The 25,989-nt window shown below is 38.0% G+C and overlaps 1 protein-coding gene across 2 annotated transcripts; it reads right to left on the bottom strand.

Annotated features, from left to right (window-relative positions):
- Positions 1-1,293: 1,293 nt before the first annotated feature.
- LOC145716249 (N-acetylated-alpha-linked acidic dipeptidase 2-like) lies at positions 1,294-14,009 on the bottom strand. 2 transcript variants are annotated; one of them, XM_081799005.1, is made up of 4 exons: positions 13,745-14,009; positions 12,945-13,056; positions 3,400-3,586; positions 1,294-1,865 (listed from the first exon to the last, which is right to left on the bottom strand). In XM_081799005.1, the coding sequence occupies exons 1-4, from the start codon at positions 13,824-13,826 to the stop codon at positions 1,731-1,733; spliced, it is 516 nt and encodes a 171-aa protein (XP_081655131.1). In that variant the 5' UTR covers positions 13,827-14,009; the 3' UTR covers positions 1,294-1,730. The 2 variants fall into 2 exon arrangements, with proteins under 2 accessions (XP_081655131.1, XP_081655130.1); XM_081799004.1 differs by lacking the exon at positions 1,294-1,865 and having other exon boundaries at positions 1,898-3,586.
- Between the last annotated feature and the right edge of the window lie 11,980 nt (positions 14,010-25,989).

Here is a 25,989-nt window from a genome sequence, read left to right as displayed (position 1 = left end):
GATTGGGGGGTGGGGTGGGAGGGATGGGGTGGCTGGGTGATAGACATTGGGAAGGGTATGTGCTATGGTGAGCACCGTGAATTGTGTAAGACTGTTGAATCACAGACCTGTACCTCTGAAACAAATAATACATTATATGTTAAAAAAAAAAAAAAGAAGAAGATAGTAGGAAGGGAAAAATGAAGGGGGGAGATCGGAGGGGGAGATGAACCATGAGAGACTATGGACTCTGAGAAACAAACTGAGGGTTCTAGAGGGGAGGGGGGTCGGGGATGTGTTAGCTGGGGCATGGGTTAGCCTGGTGATGGGTATTAAAGAGGGCACATACTGCATGGAGCACTGGGTGTTATACACAAACAATGAATCATGGAACACTATATCAAAAACTAATGATGTAATATATGGTGATTAACATAACAAAATAAAATAAAATTTAAAAAAATGGGCAAAAGATCCAAATAGACAATTTTCCAAAGAACATATACAGATGGGCAACAGACACATGAAAACATTCTCAACATAACCAATCATCAGGGAAATGCAAATCAAAACCACAATGAGGTATCACTTCACATGGGTCAGAATGGCTAGCATCAAATAGACAAGAAATAACAGGTGTTGGCAAGGATGTAGAGAAAAAAAAAATCCTTACATACTGTTGGTGGGGATGTAAACTGGTGCAACCACTGTGGAAAACAGTATGGAAGTTCCTCAAAAAATTAAAAATAGAAATACCATATGATCCAGTAATTCTACTACTGGGCACTTACCCACAGAAAGCAAAAACACTAATTAAGAAAAATATAGGCACCCTTATATTTACTGCATCATTATTTACCCAAGTGTCCGTTGATGGATGAATGGATAAGGAAGTGGGGTGTGTGAGTGTGTGTGTGTGTGTGTGTACATACTCAGCCATAAAAAAAAAAAAATGAGATCTTACTATTTGCAACAACATGGATAGACCTAAAGTGTATTATGCTAAGAGAAATAAGTCAGAGAAAGACAAATACCATATGATTTTACTTACATGCAGAATCTAAACAAAAATGAACAAACAGACTTTAAAATACAGATAACAAACGGAGGGTTGCCAGAGGGGAGAAAGGTGGGGAATAGGTGAAACAAAGGAGATTTTTAAAAGAAAAAAGAAATCCCAACCATGTTTAATTTTCAAGCATAGTATTAAGTAATTAATTAATTAAATACCACTTCTGTGGCATGATCTATAAATCTATAACAAAAATCAGACTATGAACAAAGGAAAAGAGCTTGTAAAGACATCTACTGATGTTGGGGCGCCTGAGTGGCTCAGTTGGTTAAGCGGCTACCTTCAGCTCAGGTCATGATCCCAGGGTCCTGGGATCGAGCCCCGCATCGGGCTCCCTGCTCGGCGGAGAGCCTGCTTCTCCCTCTCCCTCTGTCTGCCGCTCTGCCTACTTGTGCTCTCTATCTCTGTTAAATAAATAAATAAAAATCTTTATAAAAAAAAAGACATCTACTGATGTTACTGAATTAAAGATGTGTTCAGCAGGTTCTCTGTTATTTCAGAGTGGCATTTGCTTCACCAGGCTATGATTTTTATGTATTTCTATTTTTTTCTTTTTCTTAAATTATTTTTAGAAAGGGTGTTCATCGCACTGAATCTCAAAGTATGGATCAGCATGTATGGTTTACCTAATCTCCTTGGTTTTAGTCCTTTATATAGGCTTTAAATAACAAAGGAAGGTTCAAAAAGTTGAGTAAAAAAAGTCTTGTTTTACCTCTGGCATGCCTTGGGCTGAGAAAGCGTTATATGGTGGAACAATATTTGTAACATTCTCATATCCATCTGGTGGCGGCTCAAGGTAGGAGGTATTGAAAATCTAGGAAGAATTGACATACATAAGTTGGAGAGAATTCCTGATTGTTATTAAAGAATAACGCCCCCAAGTATACACTTAAGATTAAGCATTCTGAAACTAGGTTCAGTAATTAATCAGGTAAATTCCACTGCCAACAATGAGGAAGAGCTTTATCGTTCTTACTGTCTTCAAAATAGTAGCAACTTCTACAAATGCATGTAATCTGAGGTGACTAGAAGTTCCCATATAAAAACAGGGCTTTGAAGGTGGCACCCATGATTCTCCTCCTCCTTTTCCAATGATTCCTTTTCAACTTTCATTGTTGGACTCCTTTTCTTTCAAATGCATTTAAATGTTTCCTGTGTTTTATCCCCAGTCTATGGTCTGCCTCATTTTATACTCCCTTCCTGTCAGACTTCATTTACTCCCAAAATTTTATCCATAGCTCATATGCTTATAAGGCCCACCTTTCCAGACATGTATATTTAAGGGCCTTATGGTTATTTCAGCTTGGATGTCCAAACTCAACATGTCCTACTTTGAATTTCTCATCCCTCACCCCAGGCCTGCTTCTTGTTTGGCATTCCTTGCTATTACTAGCAGCATCACTAGCCAGCCACCCATACCAGACACCTAGGAATCATCCTCAATTCTGTCTTCACCACCTTGCTCCAGTCAATCACTAATCAATTGCCACTAATATTGCTTCCTAACTATTTCTTAGATCATCTCTCTTCCTCATTCCTACTAACATCCTGATTCAGGGCTTCATCATCTTTTACCTGGACTATTCTTGTAAGACTCCAACTTGCACTCCTTGCCGAGTCAAGGTCTAACCTGTAGATGGCCCAAACTATCTAAAAAATGCCTCTCTAGCCACATCCTTCCATTGTTTAGGACTTGTCAGTAGTTTCCATTGACTGAAGTTGAATTCTAAGCCCCTTAGGACATATAAGCTGTTCTATGACCTGTCCCCAAAACATATATACTGGCTTATCTCTTTTTGTGGCCCACTTTGTACATGACATTTTTGAAACACAGAAAATTTTTAAGGTCCCCAATAATACTAAGATAGTTATGGGTCTCCAAACCTTTGCCAGTATTTTCTCTTCTACCTGGATTCTTTTACTTTGTTTTTTCATGTGGTTAACTCCTTAGCATTGCTCATGACTCACACATCAGAAAGGTTTTCTTTCAGGAAAGCTTCTCTAAGTCCCAGGCTAGACTAAGTGAACCTTTTCTGTATAAAGAACCCAAAACATACTCTTTATAACACTCACCATACTGATTTAAAATGACGTGTTCTAACACCTACCTTGCCTTACTTAAGGCAAAAAGAATCCTGTTCCTAAGCTTCATTCTGGCTTTAAGACTAAGCACTGTGCCTAACACACAGTAGACACTGAATAATTAGTTTACAACGTATCAACTTTTCTAAAAAATAGGAGTTGCACTGCACCATTAACCAATTTCTATTCTTACTTGACCCTACATCCCAATTCACATAAACAACTGGGGTTATAAAATACAAAAAGTACCAACAATTCCACATCACCTCAATTCCATGTTCATCCATGATTGATATATAGTTGGCATTTGTCTCATTAGGGTAGGATAGGAGAACATCATAATGAACCAACTTGGCTGAATCCAGTCCAAATTTCTTCCACTGGGTTTGGATTTTCTTGGCAAGAAGTAAATTTTGTTCTGTTCCTGCCAGATGAGGGAGCTTTGTAAAAGAACTACAATGAAAGTAAGATACAAGTGGGAGTTAAAGACTATATTCAGACAATATGCCTAAGGACTATTCTAGATGCATCACTCATCCTTTAGGTATTATCATTTCTACATCAATGATAAAAAAAAAAAACAGCTAGTAGTACCAATTTCTAGGGATGCCAATTTAAAATTTATTTGTGTGTAACTATACTATTCACATTATGCTCCCCCAGAAAAGAACATATACCATGGTAAAAACACATGCAATCAGCAGGTATGAGAAGACACCGTGGAAGAACATCAGGCCTTTACGCCAATAGTGCTCCTTTTGGTGATCATTAGTAAGGGGATATTTGGGGCGGTGTGGGGGCAGTTCATAATGTTTGCCAGAGACGAGTTAGGCAGTCTAACACATACTTCCACTGTTGTCAGATTTATTCAGTTGTTTATTGATCTCACTGAAGTTAAAAGTCCATGCATTTTTATTTTTATATTGCCTACTGCTTAGTTCCTGCCTGTTGTGTAGAAATTATACAATGGGTTTGTTGACTTGAATTTGGGCAATGTTCTTTGGTTCTGAGTATAAATGGGTTGTAGCATTTAAGTGACCTCACAAAAATAGTTTTTCTAAAGATTCATTTTACATGAGGGAAAAAAATATTTTAAAAATATTTTCTCACCTCTCTCCACCCCACCACCCCTTCAGATAATAATACTTTTGTAAATTGGTGTTTTTAGCCAACCATGACAAAACCAAAGCAAGACAGGCAGTAAAGGAAAACTGGCATTTGCCAAAACCTTACTATATGCCAGGCATGTGACCAGGCACTCTCACCTGGGTTGCCTCACTTCACCATCTTTCTCCCATTGTCCTCATTTTGCAAATAAGGAAACTGAGAGAATAGTTAAATAATTTGTTCATAATTTCAGCCATTAAATGATGGGACTAAAATATGAAAGCCACAGTTGTCTGACCTTGAGAAATAGTGATAATGTGAAATCATTCATCTGATATTATTCAATTGCCTGAACTTCTTGTAAGGCTCCCTATACTGTGCATTTTTATGAAGTTCACATTCAAACATGGCATATTGGGCCCTTTTTCATCTGACCCACCCTTCCACCTTTTCATTTTCATTTCGCATTACTCTCCATATAAAATTCTCCACCCTACGGCATTTGGTAGACTCCTTTTCCTCATGCAGTGACCACCTATTACCTTTGCACAAGGTCTTTGAGACATAAATACTGTCCCATCTACATGTGTCTCCCTGTCACCACTTCTTTCATTCTCCTTTCCCACCTGCAAGCTACTCATCATCCATGAGGACTCCTCCAGCATCTTCTCCTGTGAAGCTTTCCCTTTCTATATCATTAAATGAAATCTACAGGTTATGGATATTTAATATCTTAGAATATTTGTTTTAAAGAAGTATTATAGTGTTTATAGACAGAAGTTATTTTGTATGCATTAAAAAACAGTAGGGCTTGGGATATTTAATTTCTACTTTATATAATTATTGTTTTATTTTCTACAATGAACAGATAACATTCTTATAATTAAGGAAAAAAAAAGTATTTCCTTAAATTAAGATGGAGGAGTAACCATGAGCTTATGTCATCCATCTTTTAAAGAAGCCATTGAAGGGTGCTTGGGTGCCTCAATCCATTAGGCATCCAGCTCTTGATTTGGGTTCAGGTCATGATTTCAGGATTGTGAGATTGAGCCCCATGTCAGGCTCCCTGTTGGTCATTGAGCCTGCTTAAGATTCTCTTTCTCCTTTTTCCTCTGCCCCTCCTCCCACCCCACGTACACACATGTGTGCGTGCGCTCTCTCTCTAAAAAAATAAAGAACCCACTGAATACAGAAGCAAAAAAAAAAAAAGCAGCAGTGTGTAACATCCTTTAGTTCATTTCTAAATTTCTCCTTCTGGTCCCAAGGTGGGTACAGTTCCAGGCATCATATATTCACACTGTAATGCTCAGAAGAAACAAGTACAAACAAGAACATGTTTCCTCTTCAGTATTTCTTTTAACAGAGGAAAACTTACAGTAGAAGATCACAGTTACACTTTCCTTTCATTTCATTGGACATAACAGAGTATATACCTCTTTTTAAATGAATCATTGCCAGAGGGAAGAGTTATAATGAATGGATTTTGGACCAATCAAGATACTCCTGGGCTGGAAGGAATGTAACCCTTACTGAATACATGAAGGAGGATGAACACTGAAGAGTTGAGGCACTGCCAACAAGAAAGTGGCTGGGGAGAAATCAAATTCTTCTCACTACATTAGAACCATTAACCCAATCTTGAACTCCTCTCCCTCCGAGGCTCTTTCACTGATCATAAACCTTCTACATCTATGATCAACAATTCTTTAATCCTCAGCCACTTCTCTGAATGCTTGCATGACTTCCTTACCTTAACTGGTTTCCTCAGAGGATCCTGCTCACCTGCAAGCTTTTTTATTTCCCATGCCCCCACATATCCTCAAGGCTTGAAGATCTACTGGGAGTTCTTATTCTCCCTTGGTTCTTTCAAATATTTTTCCTTTTTCTTCTTTCAAAAATAACAACTCTTTTAAAGCTCATACCAAAAGTCACCACCTTCTGGGGGCTGTCAAAATTGTGGGTCACTCCTCATTCATTAAAGTCTCAAGTTCCTAATTCAATTTATTTCACTCTACTTCTATTCTTGTCATTCTTGATGTGCAATTTTTTTTTTAAGATTTTATTTATTTGACAGAGACAGAGAGTGAGCACAAGCAGGGGGAGTGGCAGGCAGAGAGAGAGAGAGAGAGAGAGAAGCAGGCTCCCCACTGAGCAGGGAGCCCAATGCAGGGCTTGATCCCAGGACCCTGGGATCACGACCTCAGCTCAAGGCCTACACTTAACTGACTGAGCCACCCAGGCACCCCTGAACACAATTTCTGTATTGCACTCCAAAAATATAATCATCATATAAACTATTTGTACATAACTTATCACCTTATGTTATATACACATTAAAGGAAAATAGTGATAAACAAATTTTAATGGTCAAGAACATTATTAAGTTTTGCTTCTGACATCTAATTTTCTAGGTGACTTCTTTTGGACACTTCATGATGTGCTGCAGACAGAGTTCAATAGTGTTAACATTATACTTGGTCTTTTAACTTACACAATTTAAAATATAAGCATTCTATCTTAACTAATAAGATATTCTGCCATTTTACTGTATCGCAGGAAAAATAAAGACTGAGTCTCTCTTTAAATGACATGCATCTTAGCTGCCTGATTATTTTCCTTTATCTCTAAACAAGCACCTCAAAACAGACATTTTGTATTTGCTTCCTAATATCTAATGTTATAAATCAGCTCAATTTCACAAGAACAGTATAGCTGTTTTCATACCTCATTACTATAGTTTGCTATAGTTCATCCATGGAAACTAAGATGGAACTTCATGACCTCATTATATCACAGGATAGATGGGAGGGAAACACACCATACTGTATGCACTTTGTTTATTTGATTCTAGGGGTTAAGTGGAGTCTCAGAAGGGGTAAAGAGAATGCTGCAGAAAATTTTAAGAAATAATGAATAAAACCTTCCTAAATTAGTGAAAGACATAAGTTTACAAAGTCAAGAATCTCAGAGAGCCATAAACAGAATAAATTTGAGGAAAACGATACCTAGGCACATAGTAAAACTACTCAAAATTAAAGATAAAATGACATGTTCTGTAACTTAAAGGACTGTAAACTTCTCATCAGATGCCAATACTAGACAGAAGACAATGAAAAAACATTTAAAGTTCTGAAAGGAGAAGAAAACAAAGTCATCTTAGAAGTCTATATCCAGGAAAAGTATGCTTCAAGAATTATGATAAAGTAAGGATTTTATATAGAGAGAAAAACTAAGAGTATTTGTCACAACCAGACCCCACATTACAGGAAATGCTTAAGAAAGTTACTCAGACTAAATAGAAATACCATGGGATAACCCAAATTTTCAGAAACAAATGAATAACACTGGAAATAAGACATAAAATACTATTTTAACTCTTAATGGGCTTTCAATACATATGTGTTCAAAGAAAAATTGTTTTGCAAGGTTTATATTGCATTGCATATGATACTTTTGACAGCTCTAGTATCAAGGATGATAGAGGAGAGGATAAATGGCAATATAGAAATGTGAGTTATCTGTATTGTATGTTAAGTTGCAAAAAAATAACTAAGAATTGAGTGAAGATTTATAAGTTATAGATGTATGGTGTAATCACTAGAGCATCTACTAAAAAAAAAATTACAAGGATGTAAAAAAAAAAAAAGATAAACAGAAATGAAATAAAATTTTACCAAAAAAGGCGTAAAAAATGAGAACAAACAAAAATAGAGTAAACAGAAAACAATAAATTAGTAGACTTAAGTTTAACTATATCAATAATTACATTATTTGTTAATGGACTAAATATTCAAATTAAAAGGCATAGATTACCTGAAGGAATATAATAGCAAACTGCTACTATCTGCTATCTACAAAGGATACACTTTAAGATTACCAAAATGTATTGAATACCACGTGGCAATTAAATGCTCTCTATTGAAGGTACATTTTAATTCTAAAAAAAATAATAGATTAAAAGTAGATGAAGGGGCGCCTGGGTGGCTCAGTCGTTAAGCGTCTGCCTTCAGCTCGGGTCATGATCCCAGGGTCCTGGGATTGAGCCCCACATCGGGCTCCCTGCTCAGCGGGCTCCCTGCTCTCCCTCTCCCACTCCCCTTGTTTGTGTTCCCTCTCTCTGTCAAATAAATAAAATATTTTAAAAAAATTTTTAAAAAGTAGATGGAAGAAGATATGCCATGTAAATGTAAGTGTAAGGAAACTGATGTGGCAATATTTATACCAAATAAAATAGACTCAAAGATAGAGATTACAGAAGATAAAGAAGGACATTTCATAAAGATAACAGGGTAGTCTGTCTTAAAGACTTAACAACATTAACATGTATATGCCTAATCAATAGTCTTAATATATAAAGCAAAAATTTACATAATTAATGGGGGAAAATATACATTTTCACATTCCTGGAGATTGTGACCCCCTTCTTGATATAATTTGACCCCCATGTCCCCAAAATCAGTAAAGGAATCACTAGATTCCTAACCAGATAAAGAAAAAAAAATCATGATCATAGAAATTGATGCAGAAAAATAACCTTTTGACAATATCAATATCCATTCATGATAAAAAAAAAAAAACTATTAACAATCTTGGAATAGAGGGGAGTTTCCTTAACTTGATAAAGAGCATCTACAACAAATCTTTAATTTTTTTTTAAGATTTTTATTTATTTGAGAGAGAGAGAGAACATGAGTGGGGAGAGGGGAAGAGGGAGGGAGAGAAAGAGAGGGAGAATCCCATGCAGATTCCCTGCTGAGCGTGGAGCCCCATTGCACTGGGGCTCAACCCCAGGACCCCAAGATCATGACCTGAGCCAAAATCAAGAGTCGGATGCTCAATCAACTGAGCTACATAGGCGCCCCTACAACAAATCTATAGACAGTATCACACTTAATTATGAAATTCTGAATGCTTTCCCCCTAAGGTTAGAAACAACAACAAAAGATGTTCACTCTCACTCCTATTCAACATACTACTGGAATTTCAGTCAGCACAATAAGAACAAAACAAAAACCAAACAGACAAACAAAAACCCCAAATGTAAAACACATACAGTTTGGAAAGGTAGAAATAAAAGTGTCCCTATTTGAATATGACATGATTGTTTACATAGAAAATCCCAATGAATCTACCAAAAACTCCTAAAGACATGAGTTTAGACAGGCCACAGGATACAAGATCAACACAAAAATCAACAGTATTTCTATATATTAACAACAAACATGTGGAAACTGAAATTAAACACAATATGACTTACAATTGCTCCAAAGAAAATGAAATACTTGGATATAAATCGAACAGTACATATCCAGGATCTGCATCTTAAAAATTACAAAATGTTATAAAAGCAAACAAAGAAGATCTAAATAATTGGAGAGGCTATGTTTATGGATTAGAAGACTGGACATAGGAAAAATGTCAAGTACCCCGAATTGTTCTGTAAGATTAGTGTGATTACTATCAAAATCCCAGCATAGACATAAGTATGTTTATTCTATATTTTATATGAAAAGGAAAAGGATATGGAATAGCTAAAACAATTGTTTAGAAAAATAAGATGGGAGGAATCACTCTACACATTGCTGAGGCTTACTAAATAGCTTCTGTAATCAAGACCATGTGGGACTGGCAGAGAGTAGACTCACAGATTAATAGAGCAGAATAGAGAACCCAGAAACAGACTCACACAAATATGACCAACTGATCTTTGACAAAGGTGAAAAGCAATTAAATGGAAGAATGGCCTTTCAACAAATGGTGCCAGAGCAATGGGACATCCATAGGCAAAATAATGTACCCCAGCCAAACATTATGTCTTATGCAAAAATTAATCACAAAATTAATGTAAAATATAAAGTATAAAATTTCAGGGTGGAGGGAAGAGAGGGGAAAAGAGATCTAGTCTAAGAGTTCTTAGATATGAACCCAAATGCATGATCCATAAAAGGAAAAAGCAATAAATTGGACCTCATTAAAATTTAAAACTTCTAATCTACAAATAACTCTGTTAAGACATGAAGAGACAAATAACAAAGAGGGAAAAATATATGACTACCACAAAGCCGACAAAAGACTTATCTAGAAAATATAAAGAACTCTCAAAGCTCAATAGCAAAAAAACAAAAGACAAACAAAACTATCCAAATAGAAAATAGGTCAAAGACATGAACAGACATTTCACTGAAGAGAGTACAAATGATGAATAAGCACATAAAAAGATGTTCAATATCATTAATCATTAGGGGACTGCAGTTTAAAAATCACAATGAGGTATCACTATGCACCTATCAGAATGGGTAAAATTAAAAATAATGATAATATCAATGGAAAACATTAAATAATACAGCTATACTGGAAAGCAGGCAAATTCTTCTAAAACTAAAAATGTATCTACCATACAACTTAGCAATTTTTACCCTTAGGCATTTATGCCAGAGAAATGAAAACCTATGATCATGTAAAACCTGTATACAAATGTTAATAGCAACATTAATTATTATTCAAAAACTGATCATAAATGCCCCTCCATGGGTGAAAAGTTAAACTATAATACCTCCTTATGACAAATGAAAAAAAGAGACTGAGAGACTCCATATTTTAAAGATGTTACTTCTCTTCCAAATTCATCTATAGAGTTGATGCAACTTTAATAAAAATTCCAGGTTTTTTGTAGGAATTCAGAAGGTTATTCTAAACTTGGAAATGCAAATGGCTTAAAATAGTCAAAGCAATTTTTAAGAAGAAAAATTTGTAGGATTAACGCTACCTGATTCTCAGACTTATTATTAAGCTACACTAACTAGCAGAGTGTAGTGTTGAGATCTACAGATCAATAAAAGAAAATGTAAAAATCCAAAACCAGGTCACACATATAATGTCAAGTAATTTTAGACAAAGATGCCAAGGCAATTCAATGTGGAAATAAATGTTTTTAAAACAAATGTTGCAGGAGTAATTGAATCTGTATTTAAAAAATAATCAACTCTTACATCATACCATACACAAAAATTAACTTGAAGTGACCAATGACCTAAATATATAAGCTACAGTTAAAAAACTTCTAAAAGAAAACATAGAAGAAAATCTTCATACTTCTAATAGGCAAAGTTAGATAGAACACAAAATATGAAACAGAATACCAAAAACTGGTCAACCAGACTTTACCAAAATTAAAAATTTCTGCCTTTCAAAAACTCCACTAACAAAAAAAGGCCAGCCATAGAACAGAAGATAATATTCACAATACATGTCTGACAAAGGAATTGTACCCAGAATACATAAAGAACTCCTACAATTCAATAAGAAAACAAAACAGTTTAAAATAGGAAAATATGTGAATAGATGCTTTATGAAAGAAAATATGCAAATGTCCAATACACATAGATAATGTTTAACATCACTTATTATAAGGAAGAGGCAAATTGAAACCACAATAAGATACCACTATATACTCATTAGCATAGTTAAAATTAAAACAACAGACAAAACTAAGTGTTTACCAGGATGTACAACAGCTGGTGCACTCATGCATAATGGGTAGGAATGTAAAAATGTTCCCACTTTTGAAATCTATTTTCTTAAAAAGTTAAACATATGCTTATCATCCAATACAGCCATTCCAAGAGAAACGAAAATATATGTCCACACAAAAACTTGTAAACACATGTTCATAGCAGCTTTGTTAATAATCAAAAACTAGAAACAACCCAAGCGTCCAATAACTACACATTACAAGATATTCATACAATGGAATACAACAACTCAGCAATAAAAAACAATAAACTGGTATGTGCAACCTGGATGAATTCCAAAATTATTATGCTGAATGAAAGAAGACACAAAAGTGTACATACTGTGTGATTCCATTTATATAAAATTCTCAGAAATGCAAAGGAACTCAGTGACCTAAAACTGATGGGTCACTGTGTAGGGCTAAAGGTGAAGATAGGAATAAACTGCAAAGGGCATGACATAAAATTTCTGTATCTTGTTGATCTATTATACATCCATCAATACTGTCAAATTTTAGGCTTTAAAAGATGCAGTTCATTTTATGTAAATTATACTTCAATAAAGCTGGTTGGGGTTTTTGTTGTTTTTGTTTATTTTAATGACACTCCTTTGAGAGAGTCTGAATATAGAAACACATATGGTGACTGCCTTCACGGAGTTCATTATCATTTCCCTGAATGTCACGCTTTTTCACACTTAGAGGCTGGTGGATTTGCACTGATCCTTTTGCTCTTCTTTTGTCCAGTTTGTGTTACTTATATTTGCAAGTGGGACAAAGGTTTAATTTGTGGCAGACAGTCTGAAACTTTAATCTCTCCTCCTTTAAATCTGAGTTTACAACCATCTAAGTCTTCCTGACAGAATGTGACCTTCAAATAAAATTGCTAATTAAACCCAGGCATAAGGAAGAACTAACATTCAGTTGCAGTCTAAAGTTACATGAAGTTGAAACATCTCTTAATAAAGCAACCAGGTACTTTTTCTGTAGATTAAGTTAGAGAAGAAAGACCCACTCCTGCAACATTCAAATACATTTTACACTGAGTGGTTTAAAGGGACATTTAAACTACCATAAATTAATGAGATCATATAATTTCACACGAGTACCCATATGAATATAACCAGTTGTAATACACTTCTCACTCTGCAATATTTTCAACATTTTTAAGACCAAACATCAAAACAAACTTACCGAAGAAATGATTTAATATTTTCAGCTTTCATCTCAGATATAAGTTTCCACCGTATACTTTGATGATAGGATGGTGAAGTGGTCGTTTCTTTCAAAGGCTTAACAAACCAGCCTAGGGGAGAGAATATATATACCTATACTTACCATATACGTATATAATTGCTTTTGACTTTTACAAAAATTAGAAGCCAAAAAAATAGTCCTTACTTCAGAAATAGCTCAAAGTGAGCTTTATAAAAATGTTCATATTAAATGCAGAAGTCCTTCAAATTCTGCTATGCAGTGTAATTTTGAGTTGGTTAAAACTAGTTTTAGGAGATATTCTTTTCATTTTCCTACATGTTACGCATCAAGGCATGGGCCTCTATCTTTCTTGTTCTCCTTGGGGTGATCTAGTTCGTAGCACAGCGCCTGACACACAAGAAACATTCCACAAATATTTATTTAGTAAATGATGAAGGAAGGGCAGTTTTTGCAGTGCTGTCCATATTAGTTGCTAGTTTTGACAAATGAAACCACCTTTTTCATGCCTGTGGAGAATGACAGCTCTGACCTAACAGCTCTTGACAAGTATCTTGAGCTCACTGAACCTTTAATAAATCTGAATTTCAGTCACACTTCATTAAGAAGGTCAAAAGGCATTCCATTCGGTTTCCAGTTGGGCTGAAATTCACAGAATTGACCACACGCAGGGAGCTCAGGGAGCCCGCACAGCCTCCAGGCTTGTTTTCTCTCATTTCTCCCCAGCCTGGCAGGGAGAAGCACCAGCCCTGCACTGGGGAGAAGGGGTTCATACTTACCCACCATAAATCCTGCCAGGAAAGATGCCAGCGCGGCAGCCAAGTACATCCAAAAGTAGAGACGGGCCCTGGACTTCGCCATGGCTCCCTGGGGACGAAGCTTGGGGCTCCGGAAAGAGCCACCCTCTAGCCTGCAGACCAACAGAGAGCACGCCAGGGGAGGCGGTGAACGCTGGTCCACCCTCAGGTTTCCTGCAAAGTCGGGCTGCCACCCCCGCCCTCCAAATCCGCCGCAAACAACTCCCACCCCCTCTGGTTCTCAGTGGGCCTTAAGGGGGAAAAGGAAATCCGGCAAGGGGAGGAGACAGAGCCTTCCTGTTGGCCGGCAACTCCCATAATGTTGATTCTGCGGTAACCAGAACAGTCCGCTGTGGGGAATGGGGAGGGGGTGGCTAAGGAAAAATGTCCCTAATGGTTTCCTAAAGAACTCAACTGTTAACCTTAAAAATAAAACTATGTTGTTTTACCGACAAAAATGGATCAAGAATAGCAGAAAATTATAATTCCAAACATGCACGCTCCAGCAGAACCACAGGCAAGGGTGAGAACAAAGGAGAGGGTTGGTCCTTCATAGCTGAAAGCTGGGGGTATTTGCTAGGACTGTTGTAAACATAAGGTCCATTGGAGTGAACTAAAGTATAGTGGCTTTTCATTAGCTGAGTTATGACAGTCTCTCTTTGGCTGAGCTGTTGCTGGGGGGGGAGAAAACCTTTCTTCCTCCTGCTGGGGAGTAAAGCGGTACCTACTTGCAAGGTATATCTCTTCCTGTTGGCATCTGCAATTGGTGGTGAGTGGTAGGATGAGAGAACTTCCTTCTTCCGGCTTCCCCACTCCATTTTAGTGAAGTTTACCTTTATTAATATTTACATTTTCTCCCTTTGATCAAGACATTTCCTCAAAAGCATCACTGATCAAGAGTCAGGTTTTCCATATTTTGTGGTTTTGTCCCTTTTGTCCAGGAAGGACCTTTCCTAGTTGTCATGTCCCATGTTCCACTTAAGGCCACATTACAGTAACAGGGAAGGTTTGGAGAGAGAACCACCAGGTTCTCCTTTCTGAGCATCACCTTTCTGAGTACATTGTTTTCACAAAAGTTTGACATGGAACAAAATACAACACTTGAAATAATTATACAAAGCATGACAATTTCAAATTGTGGTAGAATAGAGGTCAACTGGTACCCTAGGTCAGAAAGTAGCCAACTAACATGTTTATTGGCACTTATTCCAACAAAGGGGAGAAAGGTTCTCCTTATGAAAACAAGCCTGCAGTCATGTATGTTTCCTGGAAGTCTCCCCTTAAAGCAACCATGAAAGATGAGCAACATCACATGGAAAGAATTAGCGGAGTACATCTGGGAAGATACAGTACAGTTATAAACATGAAGCAGTAGCTGATGAACTTGTTGCAAAACAGCAACACTTCAAAGATGGTTTAAAATGGTATTATCTCAAAAGAACGGCTTGGAAGCAAATGTGTTAATATCAATGAAAAGTTAATAAATTTAGAAACCATGAATTTAGGTAAGACTCAGGAGTCAGGTCATAGTTCAGATGAAAGACTTCTATGAATTCTGACCTTCTCACCCTTCAGAGAAATCTCACAGGATCATGCGAAGGTTGTTTCCAAAAGGTCATAGTCAAAAGAAGATGTTTCCCCCTTTTGCAAGAGTTTGGGAAATATAGAGCATTTTCTTTCCATAAAAGAGAAAGCACCAGTGAACAGGGAGAAAAAGGGATACAGTCCTGGTCCAGACATCGTGGGAAAGTGGTCTCATTAGATGTCATCTGCTTCAGTTCCAGGAAATCTTCACTTTGAGGTCACCAGCTGGTATGCGGACCCAGTCAGGGTTTGCAGCTTTCTTTAATGTGTCACGTGAACCCAAGAATCTATTCCTTGAGGTTGGTGGCCCAAGGGTTGGTTAGCAGTTCCTGATAAGGGCCTTCCAGTGAGGTTGAGTCTCTCTGGAAGTGTCTATTCCAACAGATGAAATCTCCAGGTTGCAGAGTACTTGAAGTCTGTCTCCCATGTACTTGAGTACATGGTGAAAAGATTGCTCTACCAAAGCACGGTTATTTTCAGTAGAAGCATCTAGGTCTTTACAATGTTAAAGTAGATCCCCTTCTATCAACTCCAAGTCAGAGAAGGGAGGGGCCAAGCGCTTAGGACATCCTGTGACCATCTCAAAGGATGAGAGTCCAGGAATCCCAAAGAGAGTGGATCTAAAATTTTGAAGACCAACAGCAATGCTTTCAGCTAAGGTATTTGGAGGGTCTGTACAAATTTTGTCAGTGCTGTTAGTGCAACTAACTATCCCTGAAGATTGAAAATGGTATGCACAATGAAAGTTGTACAACTGGCCAAACAGAACAGACTTGTTGAAACACCTGCCTGGTAAAATGAGTTCCCCAAGCCCTATGAAGTTCAAGAGGGGTTCCCCAGGGAGGGATAATCTTTTCTGTTTGACTTTTTTTGGGGGGATTTTATTTATTTATTTGAGAGAGACAGAGAGAGCACAAGCAGGGGAGGGGTAAGGGGAGAGGGAGAAGCAGGCTCCCCTCTAAGCAGGGAGAGCGACATGGGGCTCAATCCCAGGACCCCGGGATCATGACCTGAGCCAAAGGCAGACGCTTAACGACTGAGCCACCCAGGCGCCCCAGGGATCTTTTCTAGCAGAATTTAAGCCACAGAATAAGCATTGGTCTGTCTACAAGGAAAAAGCTTTGGTCCAGTGAGAAAACAAACCATAATAATTAAAACATACTTATTTCCATGAGACAGGGTAGCTATATGAAGTCCATTTGTGTGAACAGGCTTTTCTGGATACTTTGGACAGGTGGGACAAGAAAGGTAGGCACTTTTTGCAGCCTTTATATTTCCCCACCTACATTCCCAAAGACTATTATTTTGTCATAGGTCAATGGCTTAATGATGGTAAAATAGTAAACAGTGATTGGATAACTCTTGTCATTTTTTCCAATTCATCATTTGAGAGAACATCCCTTTCAGCCATGACAGGTTTGGGTCTTGGTTTCCTTGAGAACAGCGTTTTGTTGGAAATATCAGTGAGGTGGTTTCCTTTAGACTCTAGGAGTTGAGTCTGGAAGGCCCAGGAAGCTTAGTAATAGCCAGACCTGCCTGCAAAAAGTATGGCATCTAATAAATTTGGGACATTGGAGCCATTTTTTATTTTATTCCCATTGTAGGTAAAGAAACTTCATTGTTTCTGTAACACTTCTAAAGTCATGAGCTACTCCAAAGGCAAACCGACTACTGATATAAATGTTTGTACATTTGGCTAAGGTATAAGCCCAAGTATGGAATATAACTAAACCTGCTAGGCCAAAATAGCCACAGGTAAAGGTATGGACTCAATGACTTCCAAAGGAGTTGTGATAGCATACCCAACACAATAGTTACCATTTCCATCTTTTAAATAAGAACCATTATTAAACCATGAAAAATCTGCATTGCTTAGAGGAGTTTCCTACAAATTGTCAAAGGGAGTCAAAAGTTATCTGTCAGCATTAAGCAGTCATGAGGGATTTCATCCATGAAGGAGAGATAATAGCAGAGCTAAGGTTACTGCAGCAAGAAGAGTTATATGAGGAGCAGTCAGCAGCAGGATGTCCTAGGAGGCAAGGCAACCGACTTAAGTGTAATGAAAATGGGGGGGGGGGGGGGCTTCTGCTACATGGGACACAGGATGGTTAAAGAGGATCCTGTGATTATTTCTCCAGAGTGGCTTCGACCAAAAGGGCAGTAGCAGGAATGACTCTAAGGAAAGGGGGTTATCCCCATGCTAAACGGTCCAATTGTTGGTTATAATGCCCTATTGGTTGATGATGTTCCCCTGTTTTTAGGTGAGTACTCCAAGGGCATTCCCTTCCCCCTCACACACAATGAGGAAAAGGGGAAGTTGATAATTAGGATGCCTGAGGACAAAGAGTTTTATTTATTTATTTTTTTAAAGATTTTATTTACTTATTTGAGAGAGAGAGAATGAGAGACAGAGAGCATGAGAGGGGGGAGGGTCAGAGGGAGAAGCAGACTCCCTGCCGAGCAGGGAGCCCGATGCGGGACTCGATCCCGGGACTCCAGGATCATGACCTGAGCCGAAGGCAGTCGCTTAACCAACTGAGCCACCCAGGCGCCCCGACAAAGAGTTTTATTAGGTTTTTCTTTAAGGTCCCCAAATCTATGTCATCGCGATCTTTCCAAATAGAGTCATTTTTAAATAAAACATGTGGAAGTTGAGCCTTAAGAGAGAAGTTTGGAATTCAATTTCAACAGTAGACAGCCAGTCCAAGAAAACTTCATAAATGGCACTTAGTTTTAGGTTTTGGGAAGTTCAGGATGCCATGAAGCCTACCTGGATCCAAATGTAGTTCTTGTTCTGAGATCAGATACTCTAAGTATCAAACCTGAGTTTGAGCAAACTGCATTTTTTCTTTGGAATCTTTCTGCCCCTTTAAGGCCAGAAGTTTTAACAGGCGGATGCAGTCTTCCTGTGAACAGGTTTGAGAAGGGGAGCAGAAAAGCAAATTATCTATGTACTATAACAAATAGAGCCTGCAGGAAGCTTTCTATCACCCAAATAGCTTTTGAGTTTTGTGAGAGGAAAAAACTGGGTGTAACCCTGGGGCATTACTGTCCAGGTGCATTTCCACTCTTCCCAAGTAAAAGCAAAAAGATATTGGCTATCCTTATTAACAGGAATACTAAAAAAATATACTGCAATTAGAGTGAAAAGTTTGCTTTCAGTGGGAATGGGTATCAGTAGGGTATGGGGGTTAGGAATAACAGGGTGCCAAGGTATAAAATGTTATTTATTGTTCAGAGGTCCTGGACAAACCCCCATCCTCTGGCACTGGGTGCTCTCACAAGTAAAATAGGGGTATTATAGGGACTAGTGCAGGGGATATGAGCCTTGCAATCTCATATTATGGGACTGATGCCTTAGAGGGCTTCTTTATATATAGGTTAATTTATTAATTAAAATTGATTAGTAAAGCTTTATTAATTCTGAGGAGAAGTTCTAATGGATTTGAATCTTGATGGGAAATGCACTGTGGATTCTGCAATATAATTTGAAGAGTTTACCCATAAAGAGGATGGTAGCTGATCCAATAAGAACAAATGATTACTGTCTCCAGACTCAGCTATAGTGATATCAGAAACAAGAGCAAATAAGAGCTATCAAAGAGTTATTTAATTTCCCTGGTTGACTATTTAGGTTACTACTATCAAATTCCAGAATTATTTGCTCCTTTTGGGAGGAAAATTCCAGTATGAGTATTTTCTAAGAAATCTTGGCCCAATAAATGAATACGGGTGGAGGAACTAAGCAGAAGAATGTGTATCTCACAAAGGGCCTAGATAAAAGAGAGACAGACAGACAGATAGGAACCTGTTGAGGTTTATTAAAGACCCTCACTATTTGAACTGTTTTAGTACTCTGAGACAGGAGCTCCTTTAGAGCAGTGGGGTTAGTACTGGGAATGTTGCCCCAGGGTCAGTAAGGACAAATAGATTCATCCCCAATCTGGAGAGTGGTTTCTCCAAGCAGATTAAGAGGGAGGACTGGGAAGAGCCCCTGTAGTTCCTCCAAGCACCATTATTGGGAATTAGGAAGATATTGGAAAGGCTGGCTAGGGGGCTGATGGCACCTGGAATGCTTAAATTTGTAACAATTATTTTTTCCAATGTCCTGGCCCTTTGCAATAATGGCAGAAACTAGGTTTCTTGGTTCCATAGAGGAGCCTTCATTTTCCAGAACTGAAAACTGAGAATTGTGGCCATCTTTCTTACAGGTGATTTATCTGGAATATGAGCAAGCTAGTTTGCCAAGCTGACTAAATGTGGAGTGGCCATAGTTCCCCATTCTGTCATGGTTCTTTTAACTAAAAGAGGAAGAGGCTCCTTCAGTCCACTAATAAACAGAATTAAATACCACCCAGGTGGATTCAACATCTAAACAAACACCAGAATTTTCTTTAAAGACAATTTGCACTTGACTGTAATAGATACAGTTTCACCAGGCTTTTGTGTACAAACATGAATTCTGTTCCAATTAACAGGCTTAGGAAAAGCTACTCTAATTGCTTGGTGGACATTTCCAGTGAGTGTTCAAGCATTTTGCCAAAAGTTAAGGTTTATTTCTCCAAATCCCTTTCAGGATGTTTCTGTTGAGCTAATTTTATCCAGTATTTGACCTGGCCCTCACCAACAGGCATGTGGACAGATAAATATCCTAGAAGCCAGGTCGTACATTTGAATAACTATGCTAAATTCTTCAGCAAACCTAAAGGGGTCCTCGGTCACTTAAGGAAAATATGGCTCAAAATTCAGCCTTAGTGCAGGGAACCTAAGACATCTGAGGTTTATTTAGATCCTCACAAGACTTAACTTTATGGAGTAGATTTTAATACACTCAGAAGAGCAAGTTCTGGGAAGAGATTCAGAGGAAAAATGAAGTTCAACAAAAGGATTAGAAAGGGGAGGAAGCATATACAGGAGGAAAGTCCGGCACAAAGGATCAGAAGAAAATAGCTCTGGAGGAAGGGCCTGTGCACAGGGTGGAGGCCACGTGTCTGGAGACAAAATGGGGGGGGGGGGGAAGTCCTCAGAAGCCATTTTGATTCCTTTCAATAGTTTGCCTCAGTTAATTTAGAAATAGTATTTCACAAAGAAGCAAACTTAGAATCCTAAAAACACTTAGAAGCCTCAAGGTACCAATTAAAGAGGCATCCCATTCAGTTTGTTTTGTTTTTTAGCTGGGGCTTTCTAACTGAGGAAATCAAAAGTTCCCTATAAAGGTCATTAATGTTCTAAATAACTTGTGATTAAGTTGGCCCATTTAATTAGAATTGCACATGAGGAGGGACTTTTGTTTTTAAACATAAAACCAGTGGGGGATGCCAGAAGGAAGGACCCCCTCAAGGCATTTTGATGACTAAGATTCCATTTTTTTGGAGGTATTCTCTACAGCAAAAAGAAAAACCTCCTGAACAGCACAGTTCCAATAGGAACATCCTGGTTCCAAAAAGGAGTCTCACCCAAAGCCAGCACAGTTCCAAAAGGCACAGTCAGGTTCCAAAGAGTCAGACCAAAAGCTGAACAAGTACTCTCAGAAAGGGCAAGGCCTTAAAATAGATTCCAAATAAAGCCTTTAAAGATCGACACAAACACAAAGAGAGCAGAGATCCAATGCAGGAGCAAACTTACCCTCAAACTCCAGGGTCGGCAAGAAAGCAGTGAGCTCAATTGGCTCTTTGGGGTGTGGAACCTGTTTGCTCACCAGCCTTGGAGTTATTGGGGTCTTCTCAGGATCCCATATCTGCCCACCAAGTAATGTTAACCTTAAAAATTAAGCTGTCGGTTATTTCACTAGCAAAAATGGGTTGATTCGGGAGTTGCAGAGAATTCCAATTCAGGACATGCAAGCTACCAGAGAACAAAGGAGAAGAATGTTCTTTTATGGGGGCGGGCAAAGGGGGAGGGAGAGGAACTGTTGTTACAAACAAAAAGTCTGTTGGAGTAAACTGGGAGTTTGAAGTATAGTGGCTTTTCATTGGCCGACTGTGACAGTGTCTCATTGGCTGGGCTGTTGGGGCGGGTTATGAGCTTTCTCATTCCTGCTGGGACAGTAAAGCAGTAGAACTAGGAAGGTACATCTATTCCTGTTAAGGTCAGCAATGGGCAATGAGTGGTACAGTAGGAGAGCTCCCCCTGCTGTCCTCCCCACTCCATTCTAGGGAGATTTCCCTTTATTAATTTTCACACTATTTGTCTCTTTGCCACCCCCATTCCAGTAATTGCTGAATTTCAGCAGCAAGGTGCATTTAAGTACTGCTTTTCCTTCCCTGTTGACAAATTCCCTGTTGCCAAATTCTGTCCTAATTCCAACTGGTCCCACTTGGAAAGCATTTCTGATCCTGGCTGCTCCACCAGGATGCATTAGTTCCCTAACCATACATCAACAAAATTTTATGGGATTGAGTGGTTTTGTCAATCACTACCTGAACAACACTCCAAATTTCTGTAATTCTCAGTTTCTTCTGTACTGGAGTTTTTCCATGACCTGACTGAATTATTGTAGGTTTAAATTAATAAGATTAACCACTTTAAATGTCTAGCACCATAATGGACAGTAGGTTCTCAACAAACATCATCCTCCCTGTCCTCCCCTACTTATCAGTTATAGAGCATTTCTTTTTAAAAGTGTTTAGGAAGGGGGCGCCTGGGTGGCTCAGTTGGTTAAGCATCTGACTCTTGATTTTGGCTCAGGTCACAATCTCAGGGCTGTGAGATCAAGCCCCGCACCAGGCTCTACACTCAGTGTAGATTCTGCTTGAGATTCTCTCCCTCTCCCTCTGCCCCTTCCCCTGTTTGTGCATGCACAGGATCTAAAATAAATAAAATAAAATCTTTTTTTTAAAAAAAAAGTGTTTAGAAGATTTGCAAAATGGTGGTCTTTGTTAATAGGACTCCTGCATCCATCTATTTCATCCTAAAGAATATCTTTAGCAATTCATGACTGAATTCCTTGTATCCAACTAAAAGCAGTTTGCAGCCAGAACAAACATGCCTAGTAAGTAAATTTTGAAGGGGATAGTACATCTATGGTATTGCTCCCAATCTTTATTGCATTGTCGAGGCCTTGATGATCTTAGTTAAGGCACCTCTCTTTGGTCCTAACAAGTTGCCAGAGGAGTTTATAAATTCATTTTTAGTGAGCTGTAATTGCTGATAGATATGATATATCTTATAGATTTTTCCCTTGGAACTTTTGTAGAATCCCTGAGAGTTAACTTTGAGCTAAATTATCTTTAGTCAACTAATTGATCTCAAAATATATGTAATTCAATGCCAAAAACCCACAAATAATCTGATTTTTTAAAATGGGCAGAGGACCTGAATAGACATTTTTCCAAAGACAACATACAGATGGCCAACAGGCACATGAAAAGATGCTCAACATCACTTATCATCAGGGAAATGCAGATCAAAACTGTAATGATACACATTTGTCAGCATGGCTAAAATAAAAAACACAGAAAATACAAATGTTGGCGAGGATGTGGAGAAAAGGGAACCCTTGTGCACTGTTGGTGGAAATGTAAATTGGTGCAGTCAGTATGGAAAACAGTATGGGGGTTTCCCAAAAAATTAAAAATAGAAATACCATATGACCCAGTAATTTCACTGCTGGGTATTTGCCCAAAGAAAACTCAAATCCTAATTTGAAAAGATACATGCACCGCTATGTTTATTATAGCATTATTTACAATGGCCAACATATATAAGCAACCCAAGTGTCCATCCATAGATGAATGGATAAAAATGTGGTATTTTTACACCATGAAATATTACTTGGCTGTAGAAAGAATTTGTCATTTGTGACGACATGGATGTATCTAGAGGGTATCATGTTAAGTGAAATAAGTCAGAGAAAGACAAATACCATATGATTTCACTTACATGTGAAACCTAAAAAACAAAACAAATAAACAGATTCTTAAATACAGAGAACAAACTGATGGTTGCCAGAGAGGAGGTGGGTAGGTACATGGGCAAAATAAGTGAAGGAGATTAAGAGATACAAATTTCCAGCTATACAATAAGTCAGAGAGATGAAAAGTGCAGCATAGGGAATCTGGTCAACATTGTAATAACACTGTATGGTAGCAGATCGTGGCTACACTTCCTGTCGTGAACACAGAGTAATGTAGAGAATCACTGAATAAATATATTGCTTACCTGTAACTACTATAACACTGTATGTCAATTATTCTTCAACAATAAATATTTTAAAAATACTTCTATATTGCTAAAAAGCCCTAACTTGAAAGAGCTCAGCTCTTGCAATCCTTTACCATACCTTAACTGATGACTCCAGCATTTTCTATTTTAGAGATGAACACCTTCAAAAAGATATTTTCATAACAAAGCAAGTCCCCCCACCACAGCAGCTGCATATATAGAATGAAGTTATTCAAACAGAAGCAAAAGCCAACAAAGTAACTATACTCCTCAGGGTTTAAGAAACATTTTTCCTAGAGCATCCATAATTGTTTTTATTTAAAAAAGTTGGAATTTTAATAAATATCAAGTTTTTACTTTAACAGTAGGGTGACAAGTGTCTTCTCTAGGTCACAAACAATATCAAACATTCTTTGTATCAGTATACACAAAAACATGCTACACATATACCTTTTGAGGACCTATTATATCATTTATCTCTAAGCCCTTAGCCTTTTCTATCTGCCACCCATGGGACACTGGCTATTGACTACATCTCTCTCATCTCTAGATGGAGAAAGAGAAGGTAGGAACTAATGATTAAAATGATTTATTTGAGGGGTGCCTGAATGGCTTAGTTGATTAAGTGTCCAACTCTTGATCTCAGCTCAGGTTTTAATCTCAGGGTTGTGAGTTCAAGCCCTGTGCTGGGCTGAATGCTGAGCATGGAGCCTACCAAAAAAAAAAAAAAAGGACTTATTTGAGAAATTTGTTTTTATATTCCTATCTCAATTTTTAAGTAACTGAAGTTTGACTACTAGAAGACATCAGCATATTAATCAGCACAATTTCCCAACTTGATTAATCTCCCCAAATTAAAATTATTTATTCAACCAATATTTACTGAAAGGTTATAGCATGCCAGACATTTGTTTTTGGCAGCAAAGAAAGTTTATTGAATGATAGCAAAGTGACAGTACAAAGCTCCTAAGGAGGGAGGGGACCCAAGAAGGTTGCCCTAGCATGCCAGACATTGTGAAAAATCCCGACGATATGATCCTTGCCTTTAGAAAGCCTACGATATAAGGAGAAGGCAAATATTGAATATGTAACTAAATGTGAAGATTTCTAAGAAAAAGCAGTATTACCTTAACTCTGAAGGTCGTCGCTGCCTCAATAGGTGGCATCTGCAATCTTTATCTTGCCAATCCATTGTAAAAAAAGTCTGGTTAGCTGGTTCACCAAGTCTTTGGCTTTTTGTTAATACAGATACAAACTCATTAGTAGGTTAAATTGCTCTTATACAATCTTTTCTCCCCTCCCTCTTCTCACATCCTAAAAGAACCAATCTTACAACTTCAAAGTTCAAACCCATCAAATGGGTCACAGTAGGATTTGAAAATAAAGTGTGGGGCGCCTGGGTGGCTCAGTTGGTTAAGCGACTGCCTTCGGCTCAGGTCGTGATCCTGGAGTCCCGGGATCGAGTCCCGCATCGGGAGTGTGATATGTACTAATAAGGTGGTATATACACCACCATATGTGCCCATGTATGTGTACATACCAATGATTACGATCTAATAAAGGAACAGCGTTCAGCTGTGCCACACATTTCATGTTTTGTCTGAAGATGTTGCCTTATCTTTCACATGAGAGGGATCACCTAGATATTTACTGTGCAGGTATGGACATTATGCCATTAATGATGTCATAAGGAGACAGGATGATCTGGTTATCCAGATAGCAAGGTTCATTTTCAAAAAAAAGGAAGAGTTGATATCATGATGGCTGTGATTTGTGACAAGAGCTATATCCCAGTTGAACATTTTTAAAATCCTGGGTGCAAAAACTGTCAAAAATCAGTTTCAAACTTAAAATAAGATGGTAGAATGTTAGTATATTATACAGTATGCTATAGCCCATAAGGCAAGTAAGAAGTTAGAGGAAGTATAGATAGTGAGAAAAGGGTAAAAGACTGATAAAAGTGGGAAGAAATTTTAGAAGAAAAGCAGAAAACCACGATTGGATGAGTTTCTTCTGATGTCACAATTACTCTACTCAACAGTATATGTAGACATGAGAAAAGACCCACCAAGTGAAGGTGTAAAACAGGGACAGGGCCCCCACCCAGACCCTCCCATCAACACAGGACGTGTGTAACCACGATGCTAACATTCCAGACAGAAGCTTGGCCCTGGTAAGTATATTATTTGGCCTTTAAAGCAAAATTTCCTGCTCAGCATTTCCCACCCCTTATCATTAACATGTGCTTTCAGCTTGTTTTCCATGACAGCTTTTACCTAATAATGCTAAGATCGGGGGACTCCTCATGCTTTTTCTTGCAGCACTCTTTTTTTTTTTTATTTATATATATTTTTTTATTCTTATGTTAATCCCCATACATTACATCATTAGTTTTAGATGAAGTGTTCCATGATTCATTGTTTGTGCATAACACCCAGTGCTCCATGCAGAATGTGCCCTCCTCAATACCCACCACCAGG

This window comes from Leptonychotes weddellii, chromosome 11 (assembly GCF_054177405.1).
Source record: "Leptonychotes weddellii isolate Sample4059 chromosome 11, ASM5417740v2, whole genome shotgun sequence".
NCBI classification, from domain to species: Eukaryota; Metazoa; Chordata; class Mammalia; order Carnivora; family Phocidae; genus Leptonychotes; species Leptonychotes weddellii.
This window is presented reverse-complemented; position numbering and strand designations above follow the sequence as displayed.

What these genes read in the sequence shown, in the direction of transcription:
- LOC145716249 (XM_081799004.1), bottom strand. Translation starts at nt 13,826, where the DNA reads ATGGCGAAGTCCAGGGCCCGTCTCTACTTTTGGATGTACTTGGCTGCC. An exon ending in CCTGGCAGGATTTATGGTGG is followed by an intron (nt 13,057 to 13,744) that starts GTAAGTATGAAC and finishes TCTCTCCCCTAG; the next exon opens with GCTGGTTTGTTAAGCCTTTG. An exon ending in AATATTAAATCATTTCTTCG is followed by an intron (nt 3,587 to 12,944) that starts GTAAGTTTGTTT and finishes CTTTCATTGTAG; the next exon opens with TTCTTTTACAAAGCTCCCTC.